The sequence below is a fragment of the Mus caroli genome, chromosome 12 (assembly GCF_900094665.2).
Source record: "Mus caroli chromosome 12, CAROLI_EIJ_v1.1, whole genome shotgun sequence".
NCBI lineage: Eukaryota > Metazoa > Chordata > Mammalia > Rodentia > Muridae > Mus > Mus caroli.
Genome location: NC_034581.1, coordinates 81,468,832 through 81,494,592, shown reverse-complemented (window position 1 = coordinate 81,494,592; position 25,761 = coordinate 81,468,832). Strand labels below are relative to the sequence as shown.

General features: G+C 49.2%; 1 protein-coding gene across 8 annotated transcripts in view; it reads right to left on the bottom strand.

Moving 5' to 3' along the window:
• Nucleotides 1-25,761, bottom strand: part of Tmem63c (transmembrane protein 63C) — a 68,021-nt gene that overhangs the window by 29,572 nt on the left and 12,688 nt on the right. For 5 of the 8 annotated variants that reach the window (XM_029484271.1, XM_029484270.1, XM_021179426.2 and 2 more), the window contains 5 exons: nucleotides 12,008-12,070; nucleotides 8,451-8,660; nucleotides 7,847-7,926; nucleotides 7,338-7,419; nucleotides 3,454-3,491 (listed from right to left, as the gene is read on the bottom strand). In XM_029484271.1, the coding sequence (XP_029340131.1) occupies nucleotides 3,454-3,491; nucleotides 7,338-7,419; nucleotides 7,847-7,926; nucleotides 8,451-8,594 (344 nt within the window). In that variant the 5' untranslated portion in view covers nucleotides 8,595-8,660; nucleotides 12,008-12,070. Of the gene's footprint in view, nucleotides 1-3,453; nucleotides 3,492-7,337; nucleotides 7,420-7,846; nucleotides 7,927-8,450; nucleotides 8,678-12,007; nucleotides 12,071-25,761 lie in introns of all 8 variants that reach the window. The other 3 variants (XM_029484269.1, XM_029484267.1, XM_029484272.1) reach the window with 2 other exon arrangements.

Here is a 25,761-nt window from a genome sequence, read left to right as displayed (position 1 = left end):
TCCCTCCTGTGTCCCTGACCACTTTCCCAATCCAAGTCATGGCCACCTTTTACCTGGGCCACTGCAGTAGCTTCCTTAGCGCCTTGACTGTGGACTCTTTCTGCTGCTGTGCCCTCTCACATGTCTGCCTGTGGATCAGTCCCCAGAGACTCCATACCCAGGCACAGTTCCTCCGGATCCTTTGGCACTGTTCTCTTCCTGCTAACGTTACCATGGAGCCCTGCTCTTAGCTACACCAGAAGATTCCCCAGTACCAGTCACTCTCTACTCACCTCTGTCCCCAACCTGGCTCACATTGTCCTCTCCTTTTCATGTGACCTCCACAATTGCTTCTTTGGAGATTTTTTTTCTATCCTTCAAATCCCAGCTCAAAAGCCACACTTTTCCTGAACCCGTTGGTGAGACTTCCTTCTCCTTTTTCCAAATGTTCCTTTGCCTGGCAGATGGCAAGCACCCATTATAAAGGAGACAGAGAACTCTGCTGGCCTTTGCTTCTCTGAGTAGAGTAGACTGCACAGGAGGCAGCACTCAGGGACTCTGGCTGAGCTATCGCTGCTCAGTGAAATGTCTAACTGTCATCTACTGCTCCCGTGGGTGTTAGATGTGATACAAAGCCTCACTTTCCTGCCTTCATTGATGCTGTGATCCCTGTGATCCTACATTCCTCTGGTAGGAGCCTTGGGGTGGGGTGGGGTGGGGTGGGGGTCAAGATGAACATGAATACACAGAGCTTGCACAGTGACCTGCAGGCTCAGGCACTCAAAAGCTACACATAGGAGTGCAGTAGCACAGTGACTGTACACACAGATGTGCAGCAGCACCATGCCCTGAATCTTGCGCTCTCACTGACGCCACAGAGACACCCACCATGTGAAATCTTGTTGTTTTACCAATACTCCATCTTCCCATCACTTTCTCTTTCCCTATACATACCCATTGTATTTGTGATGGTCAGTTTGATACAATCTAGACTCCTCTGGGAAGGGAGTCCCAAAGACGGACTGTCTAGATTGAGTTTAGGCAAGAGCATGTCTAAGATTGTCTTGATCACATTGATTAGGCGGAGAGACATGCCCTCTTTAGGTGGCACCATTCCTTAGGCAGGGGATCCTGGACTGTATAAGACTGAATAAAACAAGCTGAGCATTAGCCTGCAGCATCAATTCACTGCTTCCTGCTCTTACTGTGGGTGTGATATGACTAACTGCTTCAAGTTCCAGTTGCCTCCACTTCCCAGCTGTCACCTGAAATTGGGAAACAAATTAACCCTTTCTCCCTCAAGTTGCTTTGGCAGGGTACTTCAGGTTTGTTAGGAAACAATCCCAAGATTACATGCCAGCAATAGAGAAAATCCAGAAAGTTGACTTCAAAGTCCCTCTGGGGGTTTCCTCTCTCCATCCCTGAGGATGTGGTCAGTTGAGTGAACCTACCCATCCCACCTCTCTTCCTTTCATTCCCATGCATAGGAATGACAAATGTCCCACGATGCTTCTGCCTGTGAATTTGCCAAACCTACAGACCTACATCTAGTATGCACTGCCTGCCGGGGGAACAGATGTTCAGACATGAGCTATGGTTTGGATGTGGTTTGTTCTCCTGAGGGTTCCTGTGTTAGATGCCCGGTCTCCACTATGTTAAAAAGTGGTAGAGCTATTAAGAGAAATCTGGGAAGTATTGCTTCCAGAAGGCAGCTCTCACTGGAACCCATACATTATTTCTTGCAAGGATCAGTTATAAAAGCTTGTCTCTGGGGCTGGAGGGGCTCAGTGGCAGGATGAATGCTGCACAGGGCTCTGGGCTGGACTCCCAGAACGATTTTCTAAAAAGAAGGCAAACCTGCACCAGACTTCTGCCTTGTGGTCTGGCTTCCTGCCTTAAGACATGATCTTGCCAATGTGTGTGACACCATCCACACAGGGGCCACACCAGAGCTCAGCAATGCCAGCACCATGCCTTTGAATTATCAGAATTTCTAACTTCATATGCCTCTTTTTTTTTTTTTCTTTAAAGTTACCTGGCCTTCAGTATTTCATTATAGGAACAAGAAATATATTGATTAAAATACAAAAGAAAGCTAGGCATGATACAGGTGCAAAATTGTAATCTCAGCAATTAGGCAACTGAAACAGGAGGATCATAAGTTGAAGGCCAGCCTGGGCTACACAGTGAGGCCTTGTCCTTAAAATATGTCTATATCTATATCTATATCTATATCTATATCTATATCTATCTATATCTGTATCTATAATAAAGATCCAGATCTTTGAGGTGGGAAAATCCACCTTTAATCTGCTTTAATCTGATTAAATTAATCTGATTAAATTTATATAGGCTGCTGACAGCCTATATAAAGGATATGGAAGAAGGAAGCTTTCTGTCTGTATGCTTTAGTGCTTGCTAGCCAGCCCATTCCTTCATTGGTGTTAGAGCCTACTTCTTCAGGATTCCAGCATATACTGAAGTCCAGCAGAGAGATCTAGCCTCATGGACTGAACAACTACTGGGTTCTTAGACTTTCCATTCATAGGGATCCATTTTTGGATTAGCTGGACCACAGTCTGTCAGTCATTCCAATAAAGCCCCTTTATATAGAGAGATTCACTCTATAAGTCCTGTTACTTTAAAGAATCCTGGCTAATGCAGTCTTTAAGGAGTGGTGAGGCTGCACCAGGTATAGCAGGTGTCACCTGGCAAGAAAACATACTGGCGGAGGATCAGGAGATGGGCAATATTTAGAGAGAGCCTGGAATTATATATGGCTCAACACAGAGGCAAGGAAAGGCTGAGTACATGCATGCATGTGTGTAAGTATGAATAAGTATACATGTCAGTGCATATGTGTGTGTATCTGTGTGTGTATATGAATGAGTCTTAATGAGTGCACTGCCTCTATGCATGATTGTACATGCCTGTACACATGAGAACACATATGTGTGCCTGCATGTCTTTGCACTAAGGGTGTAGCCAAGGCTCACTCTAATAAATGTTTGGCATTGGAGAAGTGAGAGAGAACACGTGTCTTGTGGTCTGGTTGTACAGAAATCCAGAAGGTGAGGTGGGCAAGGTCCTGCTTTTGCCACCCAGGCTCAGGGAAGGGACATCTGACCTTCTGCTCCAGGTATTTGATCCTTCTTCACAAATATGGTGTATGGTGAGCACAGAGACCAAGCGGGTGTGCAACAATAGCTTTTCCTGGAGTCCACAGACTTGCTTTTGTATTCATGGGAATAGTGGTTCTGCTTTAACATGGGGTCCTTCCCCAAGGGGGAAGACAGGAGTCAGGGGCAGAGTGCTGTGCTCAGTACTCATGTACTGAGCTACAACTTGGGAAAGGACTCTGCCTACACTAGGAGAGGCTGTCCTCCAAGGAGGGTCTACCGATCTCTGCAGCCCCTTCCTATCTCACCTCAAACCCTGGACAACACTTTCCGAATCTCCAAGAGTGGCACTTACCTCATGGTTAGGCTGTTGAAGAACCAGGAAGAGAAGCCCTGGGGGAAAAGGAGAGAAACTGAGAAAATGCCAGCTTGGGCTACTTTGCCCAGTTATGGGGACCCAGAGAGCAAAGGATATGTCAGAGGTCTCCTCCCATAGAGGGGACTTTCTGGCATGGGGTAAATACTGAGGGACATGTCTCCATGGAAGTGAGCGGACATCTTTGCCATTCTGATACAGGGAATGGAGCCTGGAAGGAGGGCTGGACAGACTCCTGGATGGATGGGTGCTGCTCCTTTCTGTCACTGTGGCTTCCTCCTGAGAAGTCCCCGTCCCCCTACACATGAGGTCCAGTGCTGTTCATCATTGAGTTTACCTTCAATGATCAACTGGCCAATGGGGAAATGATGCAAAAGGAGCTACTTAAAATTCTCTTAAGACGATGGATATGGGTGTTGGCAGAGAACTCTGCAGTGTCTTAGCGCCATCTCTGGTGCCACATGCAGACAGCATGAGAACAAGGCCAGCTCAGATGAGAGTGGACTCCAGAGGGGCCCTATTGGCAATGCTGGACTTCTGGTATCTAGGTGTACCCGAAGCAGCTGTTTCTCTTGAATTCCCCTAAAATTGGGCCTTAAATGAGCCCTTCATTGTAAAAACAGTTTGAGTGAGCCTGGGCTCTTGCACCTCAGTGTCTTGTTTCGTTGAAGAGGCCTTTCTCCTGGATCTTGCTGTCTGGAGTTTCTAGGTATCAGGGGGAAACAGCCTTAGCTGCAGGGAGGTTGTGGGGAGCCCCAAGAGGAGATTCAGATTGGGAAGGGTGTCTGTGAGGGTGCTCTGAGGTCTATGGCTCTCAGTTGGCAGAGGTGATAAGTGCCTTCATGTGTTTAAGTCCCTCCAGGGTCACAGAAGGTTAACAAAAGCTTGGACACGGTTGCATCTCTGGACTGGCTCTGTTTTGGTTGTGTATATCTTTTCTGTGGCAGGCCCGCTTGACAAGCAGATCTCTAGAACCAAGGGAGTGGAGAAAGATCTTCCCTAAAAGGGAGCAGAAGGACAGGCCAAAAGAAAGTCCATTGTTCCCTTGGCACAAGGCCCAACTTCTAAGTTTGAGTATAAAGTGACATTCCCCTCCCTTTTAAAGACTCCTGCGTTGAAGGCTTGGTCCCAGCTGGTGACACTACAAAGATGTGAGCATGATAACATCATTCATGGCTCAGTCCATTGCTGGTCACAGGTGAATGAGCTGTTACCAGGTGCGGAGAAAGTAGGTCAGTGGGGCACACTTTTGAAGAGTGCATCTTTTTCCTCACTTCTCTGTCTCCTGCTCCTCAGTAGGGCAGTCAGCTGAGCACACATTTGAGCCCTCTGACTCTGAGCCTGAACAAACCTTTCCCCCTGTGGGTTGTCAAGCTGTGACTAACACGATGTCCTTGAATCCAACACCTTGCAGAAATGTCAGTAACTGAAATGCAGCCAGTGAACAAGACGCTTCCTCTCTTCTTAGCCCACCCTACAGGGAAGGGCCACCAGCTGCCAGGAGCCCACTCAGCTGATGAGACTGAGTGACAGCTTAGCACAGTGGATATGACTCTGTCCCTATCCTCCACATCCTACGACATAGGGGTAATAACAAATGCCTGGTTTGCATGAGCACTCCAGGGGGACCCACTTGGCTGAGAACCTTCACTGCTGTAATGATCACCTCCGTGCGCCTGCTCCCCTCCTGCATAATGATTGCCTTCTTACTTTTTCTTTTTTTCTTGTTTATTTAAGATAAAGTCTTACTATAGTTCTGGGTGGCTTAGAACTTACTGGGGTGTCTAGACCGATGGCATGCTTCTTAGTTTTTTAAGAAAGAAAAATAATCTTTTTAGCATTGCAAAGCATACACACATAGGCACAGGGCAGCATGTCGGGAAATAGCCTGTGTACAATGCAAGGCCAGTGCCACTGTCCCCTTTGACCCTGAGCCTCCCCTGAGGATTGACACATTGGATGGGGCACAGCCTGACAAGAGGAAGACCTGGTCTCTTGAAGGGGTGGGCCACAGAAGAAATGTGCTTCCACCTACCACGCACAACAGGTTGGTATTTACAACATGGGCTTGACTGGGATGCAGGGGTCACTAGGGGAAGCAGACACCGAGAGCTGGTTATGCAGGTGAGGGGGTCATTCCAGACAGGGTTAGGGATGTTAAAGGAACGCTTTCTCCTTGAGCAGAAAACACAAGTTCTGGACCTACACAGGTTGGTCAGGATGCCGAGGTGAGGAGACTCAGAAAAGGGCCACTGGAGAAGGAGAGGGAGGAAATACACAGGAGGTTCTGAGATGGGAAAGAAGCAACATCCACCACTGTGGAGACACAGATGGGATACGGGGCAAGGGAGCAAACCGCCAGGCCATGGAAAAGAGACATCTGCAATGGATTGCAAAAGCATTAGGAAAAACTGAAAGCAGGCCTAGGAGAACCTGTGTCTCAGTTCACAGGCGTGGCTCTGGATGCAGATGGGAGATGGATGAGATGGGAACAAGGGAGGATCTCAAGGGATCACTTAGAGCCGCTGAAGCCACCCAGGCAAGAGGCTGGGGGAGTTGGGCAGGGCTGGTTGGGTTGAGATGATCAAAGCAATGTAATTCAGGAAAGGAACCGGTCATGCTCAGGTGCCTGGGTAAGAGCGAGGTGGGGCAAGGAAGGGCTGAGCTCAGGGATTAGAATGGGGTGAAGGGTGTCCTGGGACTCTTTGAGCGTATCAAATTCCTGCAGGGTATTTGTGCTACCTTGAAGGTCACTGAAGAGGACAGGCTAGAGAGGCCTTCAGGACTAGCGGGAAGGAAACGTTTAGAGGTAGCAGTGTGGTGATGTCAGCCAAGGTTGGAGAATGGAAGTCATGTCTCAGAGACAGAGAACATGGAGGGGACTTGGGATAGACAGGGGACTACAACATTGGAGGACTCTGCAAATCAGAGGTAGGAGAAAAATAAAACAGCATGCCATAGACCCAACTGGATCAACCTGCTGAAGGCAGAAAGATCCAGCACGTGTGACAACCTCTTTTGACACTGTGGTAGAGCACTGCCATCTACAAATCAGCCGGGCCATATTCATAGCTACCCGGGGACACGTGCGACCCTCAGTCCACAGTTTGGACACGCCTCTCTTTCTGAGAGACAGGCTAGGATGAGGACTGAAGAGAGACCAAAGGACTTAGAGGCAGTGGCCGAGGGCCACGATTGGGCTAGGGGCGCTGGTGGCGTCAGGGGGTGATGAGGTATTTGAGGAGTTGGGGAGGACAGAGAGGGGAGGGAAAGGCTGCTGTCCGATGATGATGCTGATCACACAGACAGTGTGGTGGCCCTGAGGGATAGAGTTGTCCGTTGCTTCTTCTCTTCTCTACCAGGTTTTTGCTCAGATGTCATGTTCTGTCCAGCACCATCCCTGACCACCAACCACAATGCTGCTCTCACCCTGCACTATTGTAAGCCTCTCCTGTCCCCCTTTCCCACCATGCATTCGTCCATGTCCTGTATACTAACTACCTGCTTGTCTCCCAGCCCTGGAAGAAAATACCATGAGGCACCACTTGGTCCATGGTGTCTATTGTCCATCTCCTGGTCCCACATACCACAGGTACCCACAGAAACTGGTCAAATGAACGGCAAGGTCGGAAGGCCACAGAAAAGAGAAAACAGGACACAGGCTATGTTGGGCAGGGCTGGACAAGATTGAGAATCCCCGCATGATGAACGGAAGGCATTCTAGGATCTAGGGGTGGTTAATATTTCCATATTTCTGGTGGGAAAACTGAATCTGGGAGGGTGAAGAAGCAGTTACTACCCTGAGCCATGACTGCCTGACCAGTCTGGGGTCCCTTGGGGTCCAGACCACTCTCAGCACTCACCCTGTCCCTGCGTTCCGCCTCCAAGGAAACCTCTGAGGGAGATGACTTCTCACTTTGCTCCCCGTAGATCAGCGAGGTCAGGCTGGCCGCCAGGAAGGGAGGCAGGGAGATAGAAAGAGAGAGATGAGGTTCTCAGGCACCTGCCCAGCTCCCTATAGGTTCTCGCCGTGAGGGACAGCGGCTGCTCTTTCCCATAGCTGTGAGCCACAGGCCTTAGCTTTAAGCTGAATGAGCAGATCTGGGTATAGACAGAATCCCTGCTGTCAGGTGTATAATGAACTTTGGGAGTCGAGCCATGGGTTCCAGAAAGTCAAAGACCAGACACAAACATGGCTTTGTGCCCAGTGATGGCTGTCCTTCACAGTCCTGTGCCCTCCTCGTGGTCAGTGCAGGGGCAAAGGCAAGGGACAGGATGCCACTCGCTGATGAGACACTTCCTGCAGCTTCGGCAGGAGACCAGGCAGTGTCTCCTAGGGGAGTGGGGCTCCCACCATCGTGCCCCACTTTACCTGTCATTGTGTATCAGCAGTGCCAGCCTCCCGTAGTCCCACGCAGCTTTCCGGAGGAAGGAATAGAGCAGGACAACGAACTGCAGACCCGAAAAAGCAAGCGGAACGGGAGACTTCGCTCACATACGCCTTCTTCTGCACCCCCCCCTTCATTCCCATGGCAGGGGGAGAAACACCCTATCCCTAAAATCTACAGAGCCCACCATATCAGATAATAAGCTGTCTTGGGAGGAACTGTCCCTTTGAGCTGGGCATCTCCTGGCACAGAGTAGATAGATGGTCAGCTTGTTGAATGGAGGAGCTGAGGGTGTGTCTGGCGTAATTAAAACGAGAATACCCCCCACCCCCGTGAGAGAACCAACAAGGGGACAGAGAAGGAAGGTCCAAAGGAAATAGACTTTTCTCCGATGGTGTAGAGGGAGCCTCAGAAATTCTGCCTGCCTTCCAACCCCAAAGCCCTCCCACCTGGGCCACCTAGGCTGCACCATTACTGTGGCTGGTGTGCTTTGAACTGGGACTCCCTACTGTATCCCTTGTCAGAGCTGCACAGCGTGGATCCTGTCTTAGACCTCCCCGTGTCTCTCCCATGGCACCCAAGACTTACCACCCATAAGATGATGTTGAGTACGAGCACGGTGGGGATCCCCCCAAAGGGCTGCCCCTGGAGGACAGTGCTCCGCGACTGGAAGCACTCATTCACCGTCATGTTATGAAACTTCTGGTCCACGCTGTCTGGAAAGGCAGACATCCTGGGCACACGGAGGCTCCCAGCCAGGCAGAAGGTCTCAGTCAGACTCTGGGACTGCTCCCCACTCTGCAAAACACACAAAGCTGCTGGGGAGTATGGGGGCACGCACCATGGATGCCAGCCAATCAGACTGGGGGACATGTGGAAACCCAGGGGCCAATGCTAGATTTAGAACTATCAAGGGAGAAGAGCTGGCCCATTCAGTGGCACCAGCCATCTACCATGAGGTTACAACAGTCTAAACTTCATGGCTGTGCAAACAGAGTAGTTCCAACTCCCCGGGTGATTCCTTATTTTGTACTGCTTGACCTAGGAAAAAGAGGACCCTGGGGATGCAGAATGCCCAGTGCAGGGGATGGCTCAATAACTCCCTGTCTAATGTAATTTATTATGTGTGTGTATATTGGTTGGTGTGTATGTGCGCATGTTTGAGTGTGTGCGTGCCCGCAAACACACAAGCACATGCCAGTGGACAACCTTAAGTGTCATTCTCAGGAATGGTTTGTATCTTTTGAGACAGGGTCTCTCACTGGCTTAGAGCCCATCAATTAGGCTAAACAGGCTATCCAGCACATCCCACGGGTTTCCCGTTTCTGCCTCTCCAGCGTGGGGATTGCAACCACAGGTCACCACACCTGACACTCTTATGTGGGTCCTGAAGATTAAACTTGCGTCCTCACGCTTTCTAGGCAAACACTTTGCTGACTGAGCCATCTCCCTAGCTGGTAAGCTCCCTGTCCTACCTTGTCTTGGAACCAAGAAGACCAGCAACTGCTGGGGTCCACACTCATTCAGTGAAGCTGGGCGTCCTGGTAAGCCCTAGATACAAAGCCAGTTACAAGCAGACCTTACCCTACCCAGAGTCTTTTGGCTCTCGTTCAAGAGAAGGCATAATTAATTAATTAATTAATTAACTCAAATACTTTGTGATCAACTGCCTTGTGCCACACTCGTACTGGCTGTATGACTCCTCGGTGACTGTGGAGAATAAAGAGCACTCCTTCCTTGTAGCCTAGTGGGGAGACGCATACAAGGGGAGGATCAGTAACCACTGTAGGTACAAGTCACCTTTCGCGTGTGTTGGAAAGCACTCTCCTAAACAGAGGCAAAGGTCTCCCAATGTGTTGAGGGACAGACTCTGTGGCTGGGCAAGGGATGAAGAGGAGAGGTCCTAGAGGCAGGAGGTCACCTAAGTTTTAAAGAATCCTTTTAATTGAGGATACAGTGATAGAGTAGGGACAAATAAGCAAAGAGAGGACCCTTGGGGTCCAGATGGTGGGAATCTGGGCAGGGCTGGCCTCGGGAGGGTTGTGAGGGGCAGCTGGACACTTTGAACACCGAGTCAGTAAGAGTTCCTAGCCAACTGGATGGTGAAGATAAAAGGTGGTGAGAAGCCAGGATGATCTTGAGGGTTCTAGCTCAAGAAACTGGAAAAAATAGAATGGAGTGTCGGTCATTGGCTGGAAAGATGGGGAAGAGGGCTGGCAGCAATAGTTTGGCTGGATGAGTTAAGACAGTGGGTGCAGATCCAGAAGACAACTTGGAGGTATCAGCATGAGACAAAGGCTGTCAGCATGAGCAGCTCTCAGAAGCAAAGGACCAGATCACTGAAGGAGAGAAGAGACAAGAGAGGGGTCAGGGCAGAAGCCAGTGACTGGGCAACAGTGGGTAACTGTCCCGAGGAAAGGTACCACAACCCAAGACAGGGCTTCAGTGGGACCAAGGAAGGGCCAGGGAGCTGTAAGGAAGAATGCAAAGGATTGCTGTCCACCACAGGCCACTGCTGGGGAGAAACAGCTGCTCTGAGGGGCTGCTCAGGAACTCCAGGAGATGAGGAGGCTGAGGGACTGGGGCATCGTTGCACTCTGCAGGTTCTGTGACACCAGAGCTCAGCTCTGACAATTACTCCATGCCCAGTGATCTTCAGTAAGGCACCAGAGGTCTCCATGCCTTGGTTTCCCCGTCTGTCACATGAGGATGGTGACAGCAACTGCCACGCTCTGCGGCGCTGTTGGGAGTCTAGAGAGATGAGATTCGTGGGCCCTACAGAGCAATGACTGGAACGTGGGAAGCGGCTTGTAAAGTCTGTAACAGGAGCTGTGGATGTGAAGTCCCTGGAGGTCCAGGGCTGTCATCTCAGGAGCCAGGAAGGATGGGAGGTGGGGATGAAGGAGAAAAGAGAGCAGAAGATGAGGTGGTCTGGGAACTGAGCTGACTAGCAAAAGTAGCTGCAGACCATAGATCAGTGCTACTCTGAACCTAGGGGGAGAAGCTTCCTTTTGCAGTGGGCAGCAGGCAGCGCGGCCAGAGTGCTGCTGGCCACTGAGCCCTAAACGGGACATTTATATCAACTAACCCACCCCTCAAGGTTCAGGAAGCATTGTAGAAGATGGGATGGAAAAAGTAAGAGCCAGAGGATGGGAAGGGGGCTGCAAGATGGCCAGTGTACCCATCAACAATCAACATTCCGGCATGCAGGGCTGGCCTCTAGTTAAGGCTCCTGGAAGAGGAGAATCATCTTTTCTCAGGGGCGTACCTTTTCTCATAGGCTGCCCATGCTCTGGTGAGCAACTCCATGCCTGTGCATATGCAGGAAGCAGGGATAGGGCTCAGGCTTTTGTTTTTTGTTTTTAAAAAGATTTATTTATTAGTATATCTAAGTAAACTGTAGCTGTCTTCAGACACCCCAGAAGAGGGGATCAGATCTCATTACGGATGGTTGTGAGCCACCATGTGGTTGCTGGGATTTGAACTCATGGCCTTTGGAAGAGCAGTCAGCGCTCTTAGCTACTGAGTTATTTCTCTAGCCCCAGGGATCAGTTTTTAAAAAGAGGATATGAAGGCAAAGAAGGGAGGTTTTAAAGGGTCCCAGAGTGAGCTGAAGGGGATTTGGGATCAAGATACAGTGTACACACATGCAAATTTGTCAAAGAATAAGTAAAAATATTCTTTTAAACAGCAAGGGTTGATGATACAATGAGGTTCGCCTTGAGAAAAGAAGGAAAACATAAAAATTTCACATTCCTACCCTCCGAGTTAGTGCCTAGCAGAAGCCCAGTGCCCTTCATATCTTCTGCTTCCTTCTCATTCTAATGGGGTGTCTTGGGTTTTAATGTCTACTCAAGCTCAGCTGCTAATCTATCGTAGTTGACACTGAACACGAAGCATGTCCATCATAAGGCTGAACAGCAGCCTGACAGCATAGCATCCCCAGGGTAAGAGGAGCAGCCATGTGAACCATCCCTAGCTCCAGGTCTGCTCCAGCAGGAAGCTGTAGTTCTGAAAATGGTCACTTGGGGGAGCCCACGTCAAAGCAGAAGGTACTGGAAGTTGACACCCACCCACCACCCACCCGACCACACACACACACACACACACACACACACACACAAGTCCTAGGCGACATTTCCCACCTGAGGCAGCTCTCCAGGGAAGGTCCACGTCAGATCTGAGGCATCTACTCAGCGACAGCTTTGCTGTGAAAGAACAGATGTGGTGGAGAGATCACCTAAGGTCTTTTGCTCAAACCCCTATATTCGGGATGTCTTGTACCATCTATTGCCTGTCTTTCCATCTCTTGGTGTCTTTTACTTATTCATTTTAAAAATATTTTTATAAATTACAGGGGACATATTTGTGCACAGGAGTGCAAGTGCCTGTAGGCCAGGAGCAAGCGTCAGATCCCTTGAAGCGGGCGTTACTGGCAGTGTGACATCTCTTGAGATCCTTGCTGGTTTCTTTTAAATGGAGAACATTTTTTACTTTTGACAAGATGACCTCCAAGCCGAGAGGTATAGGTGCAGGAGTTAGCACCGAGCAGTGAGGAGGGGTGGGCAGAGGGGACCACATTGACAAAGACCTGTGTGGGAGACTGAATATAGCATTTTCAAGAAGTTAAAATAAACTCTGGCTAGAGAGTGGGATGGGTCACTGGTTTGCCCATCAACCCATCCAACAAGATAGCTCTGAGGCTAGAGAGATGGTTTCGGGGTTAAGAGCACTTGCTATTCTCCCAGAGGACCTGCACAGAAGCCCACAAGCGTCTGTAATTCCAGTTCAGGGGGTTGGACAGCCTCTTCTGGCATCCATAAGCACCAGGCACACATGTGGTGCACGGATATATATGCAGGCAAAACACTCATACACAGAATATTAAAAACACATACAAGATGAATCTATCTAGTCAAACAACTACTCTTGCCTGGCCCCAGGCAGACCCTGGTGGTTCAAACATGGCATCCTCCTCAGGGAATGTATAGCCTTTAGGATTTGGAGAGAGGATTGCTGTTGGCCTAGCGATGGGAAGACCCTCAGCTTTGAGGGTTCAACATAAGCCTAGGGAGTAGTGGGGGTTCCACCCAGCAATCTGGTCAGTTAAAGGTTTCAGCTCCATCTGGCTCTGGCCTGCAGGGCAGGTGTAGGAGGGAAGGAGAGAATAGTTTACCTCTCCCACCTTGCCACCTGAGCTCTCAGGCAGCAGGCAGAGGCATCGAGGAGGCTGTTGCCATGGAAACCTAAAGTCGCACCCAGCCTTTCTCCATATACTGCTCCACCCTAGACCTGCTTTCTTACTTCATTTCATTTATAACCCAAAGGCAAAACCCCACCCAGATGTGGCTCTAAGCTAGCTCTGGAGTGCATGGGAGAGATGCAGAAAACGGAAGGGTTAGATTTTTGGATATCCATGCATGGGCCCTGTTAAGAATGAAAGCTTGAGGGCCTGGAGAGATGGCTTAGCAGTTAAGACCACTGGCTGCTTTTCCAAAGGTCCTGAGTTCAATTTCCAGCAACCACATGGTGGCTCACAACCATCTGTAATGGGATCCAATGCACTCTTCTGGAATGCATGAAGACAGCATAGACGTGTGTGTGTGTGTGTGTGTGTGTGTGTGTGTGTGTGTGTAGTCATATATATAGTCATATATATAAGATAAATATACATAAATAAATCTTTAAAAGAGTTTTAAAGACTGTACTATGTATGTATATAGCCAAGACTTAAAAACAAAAACAAAAAAATGAAACTTGAGCCAGGCGGTGGTGACTCATACCTTTAATCCCAGCACTTGGCAGGCAGAGGCAGGTGAATCTCTGTGAGTTTGAGACCTGCCTGGTCTACAGAGTAAGTTCCAGGACAGCCAAGGCTACATAGAGAATCTTAAAAGGTGAAAGAAAAAAGAAAGAAAGAGAGAAAGAAAGAAAGAGAGAGAGAGGAAGGAAGGAAGGAAGGAAGGAAGGAAGGAAGGAAGGAAGGAAGGAAGGAAGAGAAAGAAAGAGGGCTGGAGAGATGGCTCAGCGGTTAAGAGCACTGACTGCTCTTCCAGAGGTCCTGAGTTCAATTCCCAGCAACCACTTGGTAGCTCACAACCATCTGTAATGGGACCCAATGCACTCTTCTAGTGTGTGTCTGAAGACAGCTGGAGTGTACTCATATAAATAAAAAATAAATAAATCTTTAAAAAGAAAGAAAGAAGAGGAAGAGGAAGAAGTAGTAGTAGTAGAGGAAACCGTCAGAAGATGCTAGAGGAACATTCGGCTGGGACATTTGGAGCATACTTAGAGTAGCGGGTATCGAGGACCATGACTCTTTGGACACTAATTTCACAGCACAGAACAAAGAACTGTTCAAGGGAATAGAGAGAACTTGGCTAGCTGAAGCCAGAACATCTAATTTAAACTGGATCTGTCATAGTGACCACCAACGGCACCCTTAACTCTCTGAGCCTCAGGCTTAGCACCTGGAAGGTGGTCGTAACGCCAGCACAGCTTCACAGGGTTATCGTGACGATGAAGACATATGGTTCATACATCAGCCCTCAGGATCACACAGTGCCATCGTCAAACCACTCCCTATCTGAGATGGTACTGAGGAATCTCTACTGGGCCATTCTTGCCATCCATTCAACTTGGGGACAGGAATGAGGAGGTGTTCAGGGAAGAGAGGGTCCATTATCCCTTAAACTGCAGTCATTGGCAGCCATTGTCTCTATCCTTTCCATGAACAAAAAAAACGAATTACACCTTTGATTTGGGTCAAGGAGGGACAGGAGGGGTGGTGAGAAAGCTGGTCTGTGAGGCGGGTCTCCTCTGTGGTCACACACGTCATCTGGTGGGAGAGGAACTAGCTCTCTCCTGCCCATGCTCCCCTCTCTTGCCTTCCACTGCCAAAAGCAGGACGTGCTGTTTTTCTGAGTCTCCTAACTCTGAGCCATCCTCAGCAACTCAGCAACAGTGCCCAAAGGAGCTAGTTTCACCTTCAACCCCACCTTCCATCCCTCTCTCCCTCCCAGGCGTCCAGGCCCACTGCTGCCTCTTGAGCCAGGCCACATCTCTGCTCTCCACTTCCAGATGATCCGGACATTGGAAGGTCAAGCCTCAGGAGTGATTTGAGAATTAAGGTGGTCTGGGGGGAAGAAGGGAAGGCTGGGGGAATGGCTCAGGGGTTAAGAGCACTCGCTGCCCTTCCAGAGGACTAGAGTTCAGATCCAAGCCTCCACGTTGAGTATCTGACAACTGTTTGTAACTCTACGGGATCCATCTCCCTCTTCTGGCCTCCACAGGACCTCAGACTCATGTTCACATTCCCATACACAGGTACACACAAGTACATATAATTAGGAATAAAATATATTAAAAAAAAAAAAGATGGTCTAAGGAGTTCTGTGGAGGGTCAACTTATTGCTTGCTAACATTTCTCGAGCATTAGCTCTGGGTCAACCAATTCCATTTAAGGAACACTTCACTTCACCCTCATTGAGACCCTAGGGCACTAGGACCAGCCATCCAGGAACAGAGACAGCAAAACCCAGTGAGCTTAAACAAGTCAACCAAGGCCATGGGCCTACTAAGAGGCAGAGCTGACCCTCAAGCCTGACTGTTTCATTACTGCCCACTGGGATGGCTGTATCAACAAAGATGGCAAAAAGGGGATGACCTTGCCCGATCCCAGTCTAAGAATACAAAGGCTTCCCGGACTTTCAGGATGCTGCAGTATAAGCATGGTGAACATGACCAAGGGTCTAAGCTGGGCCCTGTAGCCATCCAGCTGAGTCTCCCAGCACTGCCCAGGGCTCAGTCACTATCGCCCTTCCCACACCCAGTGAATCAGCAGGATCCAGCCTATAAGGCCAGCCCTTAGGTTTTGATGAGAATCGCCATAGTCACAAATCAGGAGACACACACACACACACACCAGCACTACCACCACCAGGTGCACAAATTTGTACACCTTCCTGCCTTCCCCCCACCCACCACCTGACCTTCTTGGTCTTTTCAATAACTATTACCTTTAGCTAACAAGAGGAAAGATTACCCTCCCCCACTCTTCAAAACAAATTCCTAGCTCCGCTTGCCTATGGATCTCCCCCCTCCCCTCATCACCCTTTTCCAGGAAGCTGGCTTGATGCATTAGGCTTGCTCTTGTTGATAGTAGGAGCAGAGCTGTAGGGGAGTAACAGGAAGTAGGGGTTCTACTTCACAGCCCTGCACACCTTCTTGCCAGCTGGCCGTGAATCTCACCCGGAGTTGAGCCTGTCCTTGCTCCAAACTGTCCTCTGTCTCCCAAGACTTTATGACTAAGGACGGTGTGTTCAGTGTACAATGTGGTGGAGCTGAATCTCCTGAAGGCTCACTCAGACACTTACTCAAACCTGCTGGCAGGAAGATTTGAGGTGAGAACCTGGGCCCTCTGACACCCCATTCAGGGTCTTCAGTGGCCTCTCAGTCTTGTGGAGCTGGCTAAGGGCTCTGAATCAGCTGGGGACATGTTGAAGAACACAGAGACCCCTGACCTTACCAATAAGCCAGTTTTTGTGTGCAGCACATATGTAGGGACACCCCCAAAGATTCCCTTAGGCTGGGTTGTGTTCCTTGGTGAAGAGGGAAGGGACCCTTTGCAATAGATTCAATGCCAGGCCTTGCCTCCTGGGGAGAGTGGGGTACAGAGAAAGGCAAAGTGGGGTACAGAGAAAGACAAGCATCACAAAGAAGCTTCCTAGGTTGGCGGGGAACAGATGGGGAGCCCAGGGGCTCCAGGAACAGCCCTCCCGACAGACTTGCTTTGTCTGTTGGGTCAGTTCTGCCCTTCTGAGCACCCACAGTCTTCCATCCCAGTCATTTGGGAAGCATAGGGTGTCTAGTATTAAATCCTTGTTTGGATTTAATATGCATACGTATTTTTTTTCTAAAAATCCTGAAAATTCTTAAGAGTGTTTTTATGTCCTGCATCAAGGCCCAGTAGATTCTGTTCTGTCATCTGGAAAGGAAGAATTTTGAACTGAAGAGCCCAAGGGACTGGCTAGGTCAGGGAGCTAACGGCAAGGGATGGGAAATGAGCCCTCGGGGAAGGACTTGTCAGCCCCTCTGAATCATGCTGCTATGAACCACACTTGAGTCAAAACAACCTTGAAAAAAACCCAGGCTCAAGAAGTTAGTGGGGAAAGGGAAAGCTATGCTGGAATCCAATTCCAGGTTTGAGTGGGTGTGGCTTCAGATGGAGAGGGAAGGAGAGGGCAGGGACTTGACAGCCCAGGTGTGAGCTTTCTTCTAACTACCGTTCACTCTTCGCAAGTAGCCTAAGAGCCACAGCCTAAGCAGCAAGAGTCAGTGCTCCATTCTACAGGTAGATAAACTGAGGTTAAGTACTAGCCCACAGTTACAAAGCTGGAGGGAAAACAAGGCAGCGAAAGGGATGCAGTGGCCACTCAAGTCAAGGCTGGAAGTTATGGGAAATGACTTTCCATCCATCTCATTCTGGGGCCCTACAGGGGTGCCTCTCCCTGATGGAAAGGTTCTCTCTCTTGTCCTCAGACTCTTGTCAGTCCAACCTAGAGGGCCAAAGGCTTTCCGTCACAGTGAGCCATTGTGGCCATGTCCAAGTTGGGGTTATCACAGACACCAGATCTCCAGAGGCTGGACAGCAGCTTGGGTGACAACCTGCTTTGGTCTGCTTGTGTTCATATGTCTACTTGTGTGCATGCATGTGTGCATGCGTGTGTGTGGTGTGTGTGTGTGTGTGTGTGTGTGTGTGTGTGTAGAGGGTGAGAAGGGAGAGGGAGAGAGAAAGAGAAGCAGAATGCTGGTGATGATGGTGCACGCCTTTAATCTCAGCATTTGGGAGACAGAAGCAGGTGGATCTTTGAGTTCAAGGCCAGCCTGGTCTACAGAGCATGTTCTAGGACAGGCAGAAGAACTACACAAAGAACCCCTGTCTCAAAAAGACTAAATAAATAAATTAATTAATTAATTTAAAAAAAACAACCAAAACCCCAAACAAAACAAAAGAATAGCAGGGTGTGCTGATGTTCTGAAACAGAGAGTCCCGATTTTTGGTTTTTTAATTTAAGGAACAGAGAGCAACAACAGCAAACCCTTAAAATTACAGCACGCTCTCTCAGTGGTCTCTAGATCTTTTCTGATTAAAAAGCAAAAAAACAAAAAACAAAAACAAAAACAAAAACAAAACCAAGCTAAATGAACATGCCCTCTGGTATACAGTATTTTGAAGAGAAGCCTTGGTTTTTCTAGGCACAAGCATTGTTGGCGTCCCTTCATCAAACCCCTTGCTGACCCTCAGGTCCTCTAACTCTAACAGATCTAACTGTAACTTGTCAATGGGGAAGGGGTCTCTGTGCAGGCCCCTGGTGGCTTTATGAAGCTGTCCGCTCAGGAAGATCGAGTCGGGTCAAGCTACCATCTCTTCTTTCCACCAGGATTGCCTCTTAACTGGTTGACCCTCTGCTCTCAAAGGCCTCCTGTTCTCTGGCCCTTGGTTGGACTCTCCAGCCCCATTAAGAATGCCCTGTTGGAAGTCAGACCAACTCTGCACTCCCAGGCTGCCCTCGTCCTGGAGGCTCCCATGTCTCCTCTATTCCTACAGCACTCTATCCTGAGTTCTCCCCCATGTAGTGCTAAGAAGAAGATGTCATGTTCTTTCTCTCACCAAGCTCACTGCAGGAGACGCTTGAGACAGATCTTGCTAAAAGGAGCTAGCTGTCTGCCGTGTGTGCATAGCTCACAGACAAGGGCCACTGAGTCCAATCTGGAGTGTTTTTCCTGAAGAAGGCAGCGAGGGAATCCCGTCGAAGGGGTTCGGTTGCTTTCCTTCCTCTGGCTGCTAGAGATGGCTCTGCCTGATTTACTGGCTTCACTTGTTTTCATCCATTGTCTCTCAGGTCCTCTCTCCCAGCCCCAGGGCCTTGGCATATCCTAGTGTCTCTGTCCAGATGTTCCCCGTACCAGCACTAATCATTTTGCCACTAACCTCAGTTCAATACACCCCATGTTCATGCCCATGCCCATGTCCCCTACCTCATGGCACCTTGGGAGGCAGACACAGTGCAGCATGTCATTGTAGGTCCCTAGAGCTGGCTTCTTTAGGTTTGACCCTAGCTTCTGCTATGTATTAGCCCCATGACCTTGAGTAGGGGTCTTCAGTGTACCTCAGTTTCCTTGTTTATAAAATGGATGTATTAATGTTCACCTCCCCTGCCACTGAGTACCTGTGAGGACTAAGGGAACCACGTGAATGACTCACACACTGTCCAGTCCATTCAGGAATGTGTTGATTTACCGTGTGGGGAGCTAGTATGGTCACTTAGAAGCTGACCTTGCACATGACTGGCTACTCCAAGGAAAAGCCAATCCCTAACGACATAGTCTGAGCCCTTGTTCATTATTACCTCCTCTGCTGCCTGAGTAAGGCTGGGTGCTTTGCTAATATTTGTTGGAGATGAGGTAGTCACGAAACAGGACAGAGGGACTTATTTGGCCTTGTGATGTCAAACCCAGAACATATGGCCTTGTAAGAGGCCTTAAAAAACAAAACCTCTGTCATCTAAGATGCTTCTCTCACATCTGCTGGACTGTGTGCCATAGGTTTCCTATCTCAGGCTAGGTAGCGCCTACCTATCCCTGTCCCCTGCGGGTTTCTTGGAGGCTTCTGTTTTGATTTAAAGAAAGAGAAATCCGGCACACCTCCCATCTGAGGGCGGTAGAACAAATGCAGTCACAACTGGGCGAAGCTGAGCCTCCAGCACGACCCTGAGTTATCCCTGTAATTCCCATCTCCATGGCAACAAGTCTGGACTACACTTTCAGCCAGCAAGACTGGGCAGCTGCTCAATTCCTCATCCTCAGGGGGTGGGTAAAGACTCCAGGGTGTGGTTCTCTTCTCAGCCTCTACCTCATTAATTCTTCAGCATGAGTCCAGAGGGGGCAGTGGGGAGGAAGGGTGAAAATGGGAGGGGACTACAAGCATGCAGTGAGATAGGGCCCTATCCTAGACTCAACCCTTACTGCAGAAGGATAAAGGCTGCCAGCCCAGAGGTAACCTGCAGCAATCAGCTAAGCAGTCAGGTAGATGCTGTTGGTGATACCCCAGCTCCACCTCCTTCTGCAGCCAAGATGAGCTCTGATCATTCAAGGCTCTACAGTCAGAGGCTGAACCCTCATCTCACTGAGACTCAACCAGTTGTTTACAACTCACTCATATCCATAGAGATCTTGCCTTATCAATCATCTGGTCTGTGCCACACTGAGCTAGGAACTGAGGTGCAAGGACCAGCCACATATGGTAGGACCATTAGTAAGCATACTAGTCGGGTGAAGGGAGCCCGAACCCCATAAGTAGGCTTTCAGGTTTGAAGGTAGCAGCTGTACAGTCTAGAGGGCAAAGCACAGTACAGACAGCACACAGAGAATGCTGTGTCCTGAATGTGCCTACCTGGGCGGGGCCCCGTTTTCCCTTGAAGCATACATAAGAAATTGCTGGCAGAATTTGCCTTCAGGGAAGAGAGGTAGGTGGCCACAGGTGCAGCACAAGGGACTCGCTGGTCAGTTTTGTCCTTGTCACTGTTTGAATATAGTATGAGGTTTTAATGACTCGTTATTCAGTTGTCATTGAATCACTACAAGTTCTGGAATGGCAGGTTTGGGAGTCAGTGTCTCTAACAAGTCCCTGAATGGTGTCAATACCACTGGACCATGCTTTAAAATTTGACCTGTGGAGGCAAAGTCCATAGAAAGAGGTGGGAGGTCCCCCTACAGCCCTGAAGCTGAGCCTAGACAGTGGAGTAGATAGCCTGGCACAGCCGGTCTGGCTCTCAGGCATGGTACATCTCTCAGCCGCACAGCTGCCAATCACAGAATCGCCTGCTATTCAGGCCAGACTTGGCTCCTGAACTTAAGGAACCTATAGCTCAGGCTCGCAGGTCCCAAGGGTGTGGAATAAAGGAGATCCAAGGTGTGGGGATCACAGAGGATAACAGCTGATTCTCCCAGAAAGGATACACAAAGGCTAGGCTGGCCAAAGGTGGCCCTTAAATCTAGACAGTTTATCTCCTACGAGCTGACAGCTTGCTAGCTGCCAGGCACTCTGCTCAGATTCTACAAGCACAGGCATTTTAAACCACCCCCAACAATTCAAGACAGGATCCCTGCCATCATGTGAGCTCTGAGTCAATAGGACAGCCACATGTCCTTAAGGGCAGAAAGGCCTCCAACGTCGGCATGACATTCCAAGAGCAGACCACTGAATGCCTAAAAGCTGAGAGGGAGGCAGGGGAGGAAGGCAGTTGTGGGTCCAGATTGTGTTCAGGCTCCCTGGGGAGCTTAGGTCCCTTAGATGGAAATATGCCACCCTTAGATGAGAGGAAGGCCAGGGTGAAGCCCATTCCTGGGCTCGGGCTCCATCTGTCTAAATAGGCCGGAAGCCATGCTGACTGCCTCGGGGGTGCTCTGAGAGCAGCTGCCTGCTCAAAGCAAGCTGCTTCAGTGATGGGTGGTGGAAGCCAGATGGTTGACGATACTGGTCTAGTTTGCACAGCCACCTCACAGGGCCCGTGGAGCAGCAGAGTCAGGAACTCATGAGGGTCCTGAGACTCTCTTCTACAGACCTAGTGATAAAGCCCAGTCCTGGAGGGAAGCAGAACCAAATGGTTAAGGGACTACAAGAATTGTGGTTACACCCCACATGGCAGTCCTCCTGTTCCTGTATGACTCTGCAGGGAGGGGAGGGGTCACTGACATCAGCCAGAGCTGGATGCCTGCCCGCCCACCCGGCTTTGCCCTTCCTCAGTGTGAAGTTCAGAAAAAGTACTGGGACCCAAAGATGGAGCCAGAGAAAATACACTCTGCCTAAAGCTAGAGGCATTCTAGTTAGACACAAAGAAATACTAGCCTGGATTGTAGAAGGAAGTAGTAGCTATTTCTGGAGAAGAAAGACCCATCCTTCTGCCTGTGATGATCTGAGAAGAGAGTGATTCCCTTCTCTCCTCTCCTCCATCTCCCTCCCCTCCCCCCCCCCCCCCCCCCCCCCCCCCCCCCCCCCCCCTTTTTTTTTTTTTTTTTTTTTTTTGTCTGTTCACATTTCTCTTCTGCCTTTTGGTGTCCAAGTAGATCAAAGGCTCACCCTGTTTGTCCTACTGTGAAGGGGGCTTGTAGGCATGGACACAGTTCAGCCAGTGTTTACTGAGCCAACACTTGCTGGAGGTGGAAGAGGCCAGGCCAAGGTCCCAGCATGTACCCAGGTGGCAGATCAGACAGTAATTCCAGGCCAAAGGCAGGACAAAGCAAGGTATAGGCTGAAGCTATGAACTTGGGGATGATAGAGATGCCCAGGCCATAGGGATAAGCAGGGAAAACTTCTGAGGGTCTCATTTGTAAGTAGAGAGTCTACCGTGATAGAAACCAGTAGAGGGGGGTGGAGAGGAAGCTATTAAAAAATGAGTCTTGGCTATGGAGGCCCAGAGAAAAGGGTCTGCTGAAATAAAGGCAGACTAGACAGAGCACAGGGTCCTAAGACAGTGTGGTTGGCCTGTGCTTTATAGTGTAGGTAGTGGGGAGCCACAGAAATAGTGGAAAAAGGTGTGATGTTGTCTGGGACTGGGATTAGAAGAGTTTCTAGACCTTGCTCCTGTCCTAAGGCCTTAATTTTGAGTCCTGAGCCCCACCAGGGACTCCCAAGGGAAGCAGTCTCAGCGATCACAGTTTTGTCAAGATCTGCCCTGGTGGCCCTAGTTTTGTGAACTAAAAAAATTTTTAAGATTTATTTATTTATTTTATGTATGTGAGAACACTGTCGCTGTCTTCAGACACACCAGAAGATGGCATCAGATCCCATCACAGATGGTTGGGAGCCACCGTGTGGTTGCTGGGAATTGAACTCAGGACCTCTGGAAGAGCAGTCAGATGATTCTTAACTGCTGAGCCATCTCTCCAGGCCTAAATTATTTATTATATTCAAAAAATTTTAATTTGGATATTTTAAAAATTACATCAGACAGTAATTCACAGGTGTCTGCCCACATGTGACTGTGTGCACATGTGTACAGGTGTCTGTGGATGCCAGAGGCATCAGATCTCCTGGAGCTGGGGTTATATATAGTTTGTCAGCACCTCTCATGAATCCTGGGAACCAAACTCAGGTCCTCTGGAAGAGCAGCTAGTGCTCTTGACTGCTAAGGATCTCTCCACCCCCCTGAAGGCCCTATTTAATGACACAGCTCTGAAGCATTCTTGAGACCCCTTTCTTTCTCTGGGTTTTTGTTTGTTTCCATATTACATTTTCTCTCTTCCTAACGTACTTCATATATAGACTTTATATTGCTTTACCAGGCCTCATGGTATACTCCCATAATCTCAGCACTTGAGAAGCTGAGGCAGGAGCATTGACACAATTTTGAGGCTAGCCTAGGCCATCAAGCGAGGCTCTGTCTTTCAAAGGGTAAGACTAAATAATAGGAAAAAAAAATTAAGAACTTAAAGTGCTTATGAATGTCCTGCTATTCTCCAGCAGTAGAACTGAGACCGAGGAGGACAGGATTGTGTCTACTTCACATGTATCTGGTCTCAGTGCCCAGCCTACAGCCACAACCCAAGCACAAGCATCCTGGTGTTGAGCTGGTGAAAGGAAAGCCTGCCCTGTGGGAACCAGCACAGCGTGGCCTGCTCCATTTCTGGCACCACACCCTTACTTCCTAGGGCTTGGCAGTGCCTGAGCCTCCTGGTGGAAAAATCTCAGAGAAAATCAGACAGAACTGTGTCATTTCCCTCCTTGCCTCTCACCCTGCCAGGAATCTTGGAAGCTTTGGACTGATCCTCCTTCGCCCCCGTCTGATCACCATCGTCGTCTGTCAACTTGGAGGGAAGCCCATAGCCTGCAAGGCACAGTGCACCTAGGGAAAGTGAGCAGGCTGCAGGACACCATGCTGAGAAGAACAGCTTTGAGATGAAGCTGGCCCTGTGCAAAGGTGCTGGCTGGCTGCCCCACTGTAGGGGCCTCTACCCTCTGTAGGGAAAAATACTCTCTCCATTTTACAGATTGACAAATAGACTTAGAGAAGCTCATGGTTGTGGCCAACCAACACCTCTGCATTTGAAAAAGAACTTGGTTTTAAATGCTATTCCACCAAGCTCCAGTCCCTTCCTGGTGTGCAGCCTCTCTTTCATGGAGATGCAGGGAAAAACAGAAGGAGAAAAAGGAGGAGAAGGAGGAGGAGGGGGAGGAAGAGGAGGAGGAGGAGAAGGAGAAGAAGAAGAAGAAGAAGAAGAAGAAGAAGAAGAAGAAGAAGAAGAAGAAGAAGAAGAAGAAGAAGAAGAAGAAGAAGAAGAAGAAGAAGAAGAAGAAGAAGAAGAAGAAGCAGCAGCAGCAGCGTAGCATTCTCTGTCCAAGGTGCTGATTCTGGGTACTTTCTGCCAACTTCCAGCAGCCCAGAGCTAAGGGAGCCAAGGACAATGACTTCATGTCTGCTGCCTGGCCTGAACTTGAAAGAGTGTTGAAGTCCTTATCTGCCTTGGGCAGTGGCCATCTGACCTCTCCTCACTCTGATGTGGACAGAGCTGGTGTCTAGAAAGGACTTGTACTTGCAGCCTCATGGACCCAGGCGAAACCAGAGCCACACTTATCCAGTGGACCCTGTAGTCTATATCCATCCAGACTTGTTCATATCTGGGCTATGGTCAAGAGGCAGAACTTGAATTAAACCTTCAAGCTGGGGTGGGTAGCTGCAGGTGGCTACACCCCACTCCTTGAGAATTCAGTACACCTCCTTGAGGATGAAAATCCTGTCTCAATAGATACTGTTTCCTTATACGTGTATAACATAAACAAGATATATCCATTTTCCATTTTCAAGACCCTTAAAAGCCAGGTGATGGTATCATTATTAAGCAGGCCACAGGGAGCCATGGGTAAGATGGCTAACTCAGCACTTTGGAGAAATAATTCACCAGCAAAGTATGGCTGGGAGAAAACAGGCTTTCGAGATGAGCAGAGCTTACTGAATGCTAGGTGCTGTTTCGAGCATTTTACAGATATGAGTCTATTTAACCCTAAGTGGCCTTAGTGTTCTACTATTTACCCCAGTTTATGGGTAGAAATGGAAGTACCCAAAGATGGTAAGGCTGGCAGCTTTCAACAATGTTCAACAATGTTCACAGCTGCTCTCCACAACCACCTAGATAGGAGGAAGTTGGACAGTGAGACCTAAAGGGGACAGAAGTAAGTGCTGCCTGCAGCCAAGGCTGCCTGCCCTGGAGAGCTCTCCTGGGAAAAGAAAGTCACAAGGGCTACAAAAAAAGTCACTGAGCACTTTGCACAGAGAAAGAACTAGATCTAAGATGACTTTAATGGATAATGACAGAAGCCGCAACACTCTTGGCCAACAGCACATACAGGACAGCATTTTCTCCATGAAAGAGAGAGGCCTTAGACGCTCTCAGTGGGAGAGCTCTTACCAAATTACAGCTTCCCTGCTTAGCCTCCAGGGCTGCATCATCCCCTCTCCAAGATTCAACCAGTAGCGTTTCCATTTCTGAAATGGCCAAGTCCGACAGAGGAGAGGAAGGGTACCCAGAAGAGGCTGGGCTGAGGCCAGCAGGGGGGAGGCGGCTGAAACCGAAAGCTTCCTAAGCGGAGTTGATGAGATTATACCCAATTCCTCTGAGATACTCAATACCAACATCTGGATTCTCTGTTGATACTAACCAAAGCTCAAGAAGTGAAGGAGGATTGGGACGGATTAGCCTAGCTCAATAAGATTCCTTCCAGTCCCTGAAGTCTGAAGATCTGTCTTAATCCTTCCAGACAACAGGGTTCCCAGAGTTAGGGAGTGCTCAGAACATTGCTTGGCCCTGCCCTGAGCCTGCTCCCCATACCAGAGCAGCTGGG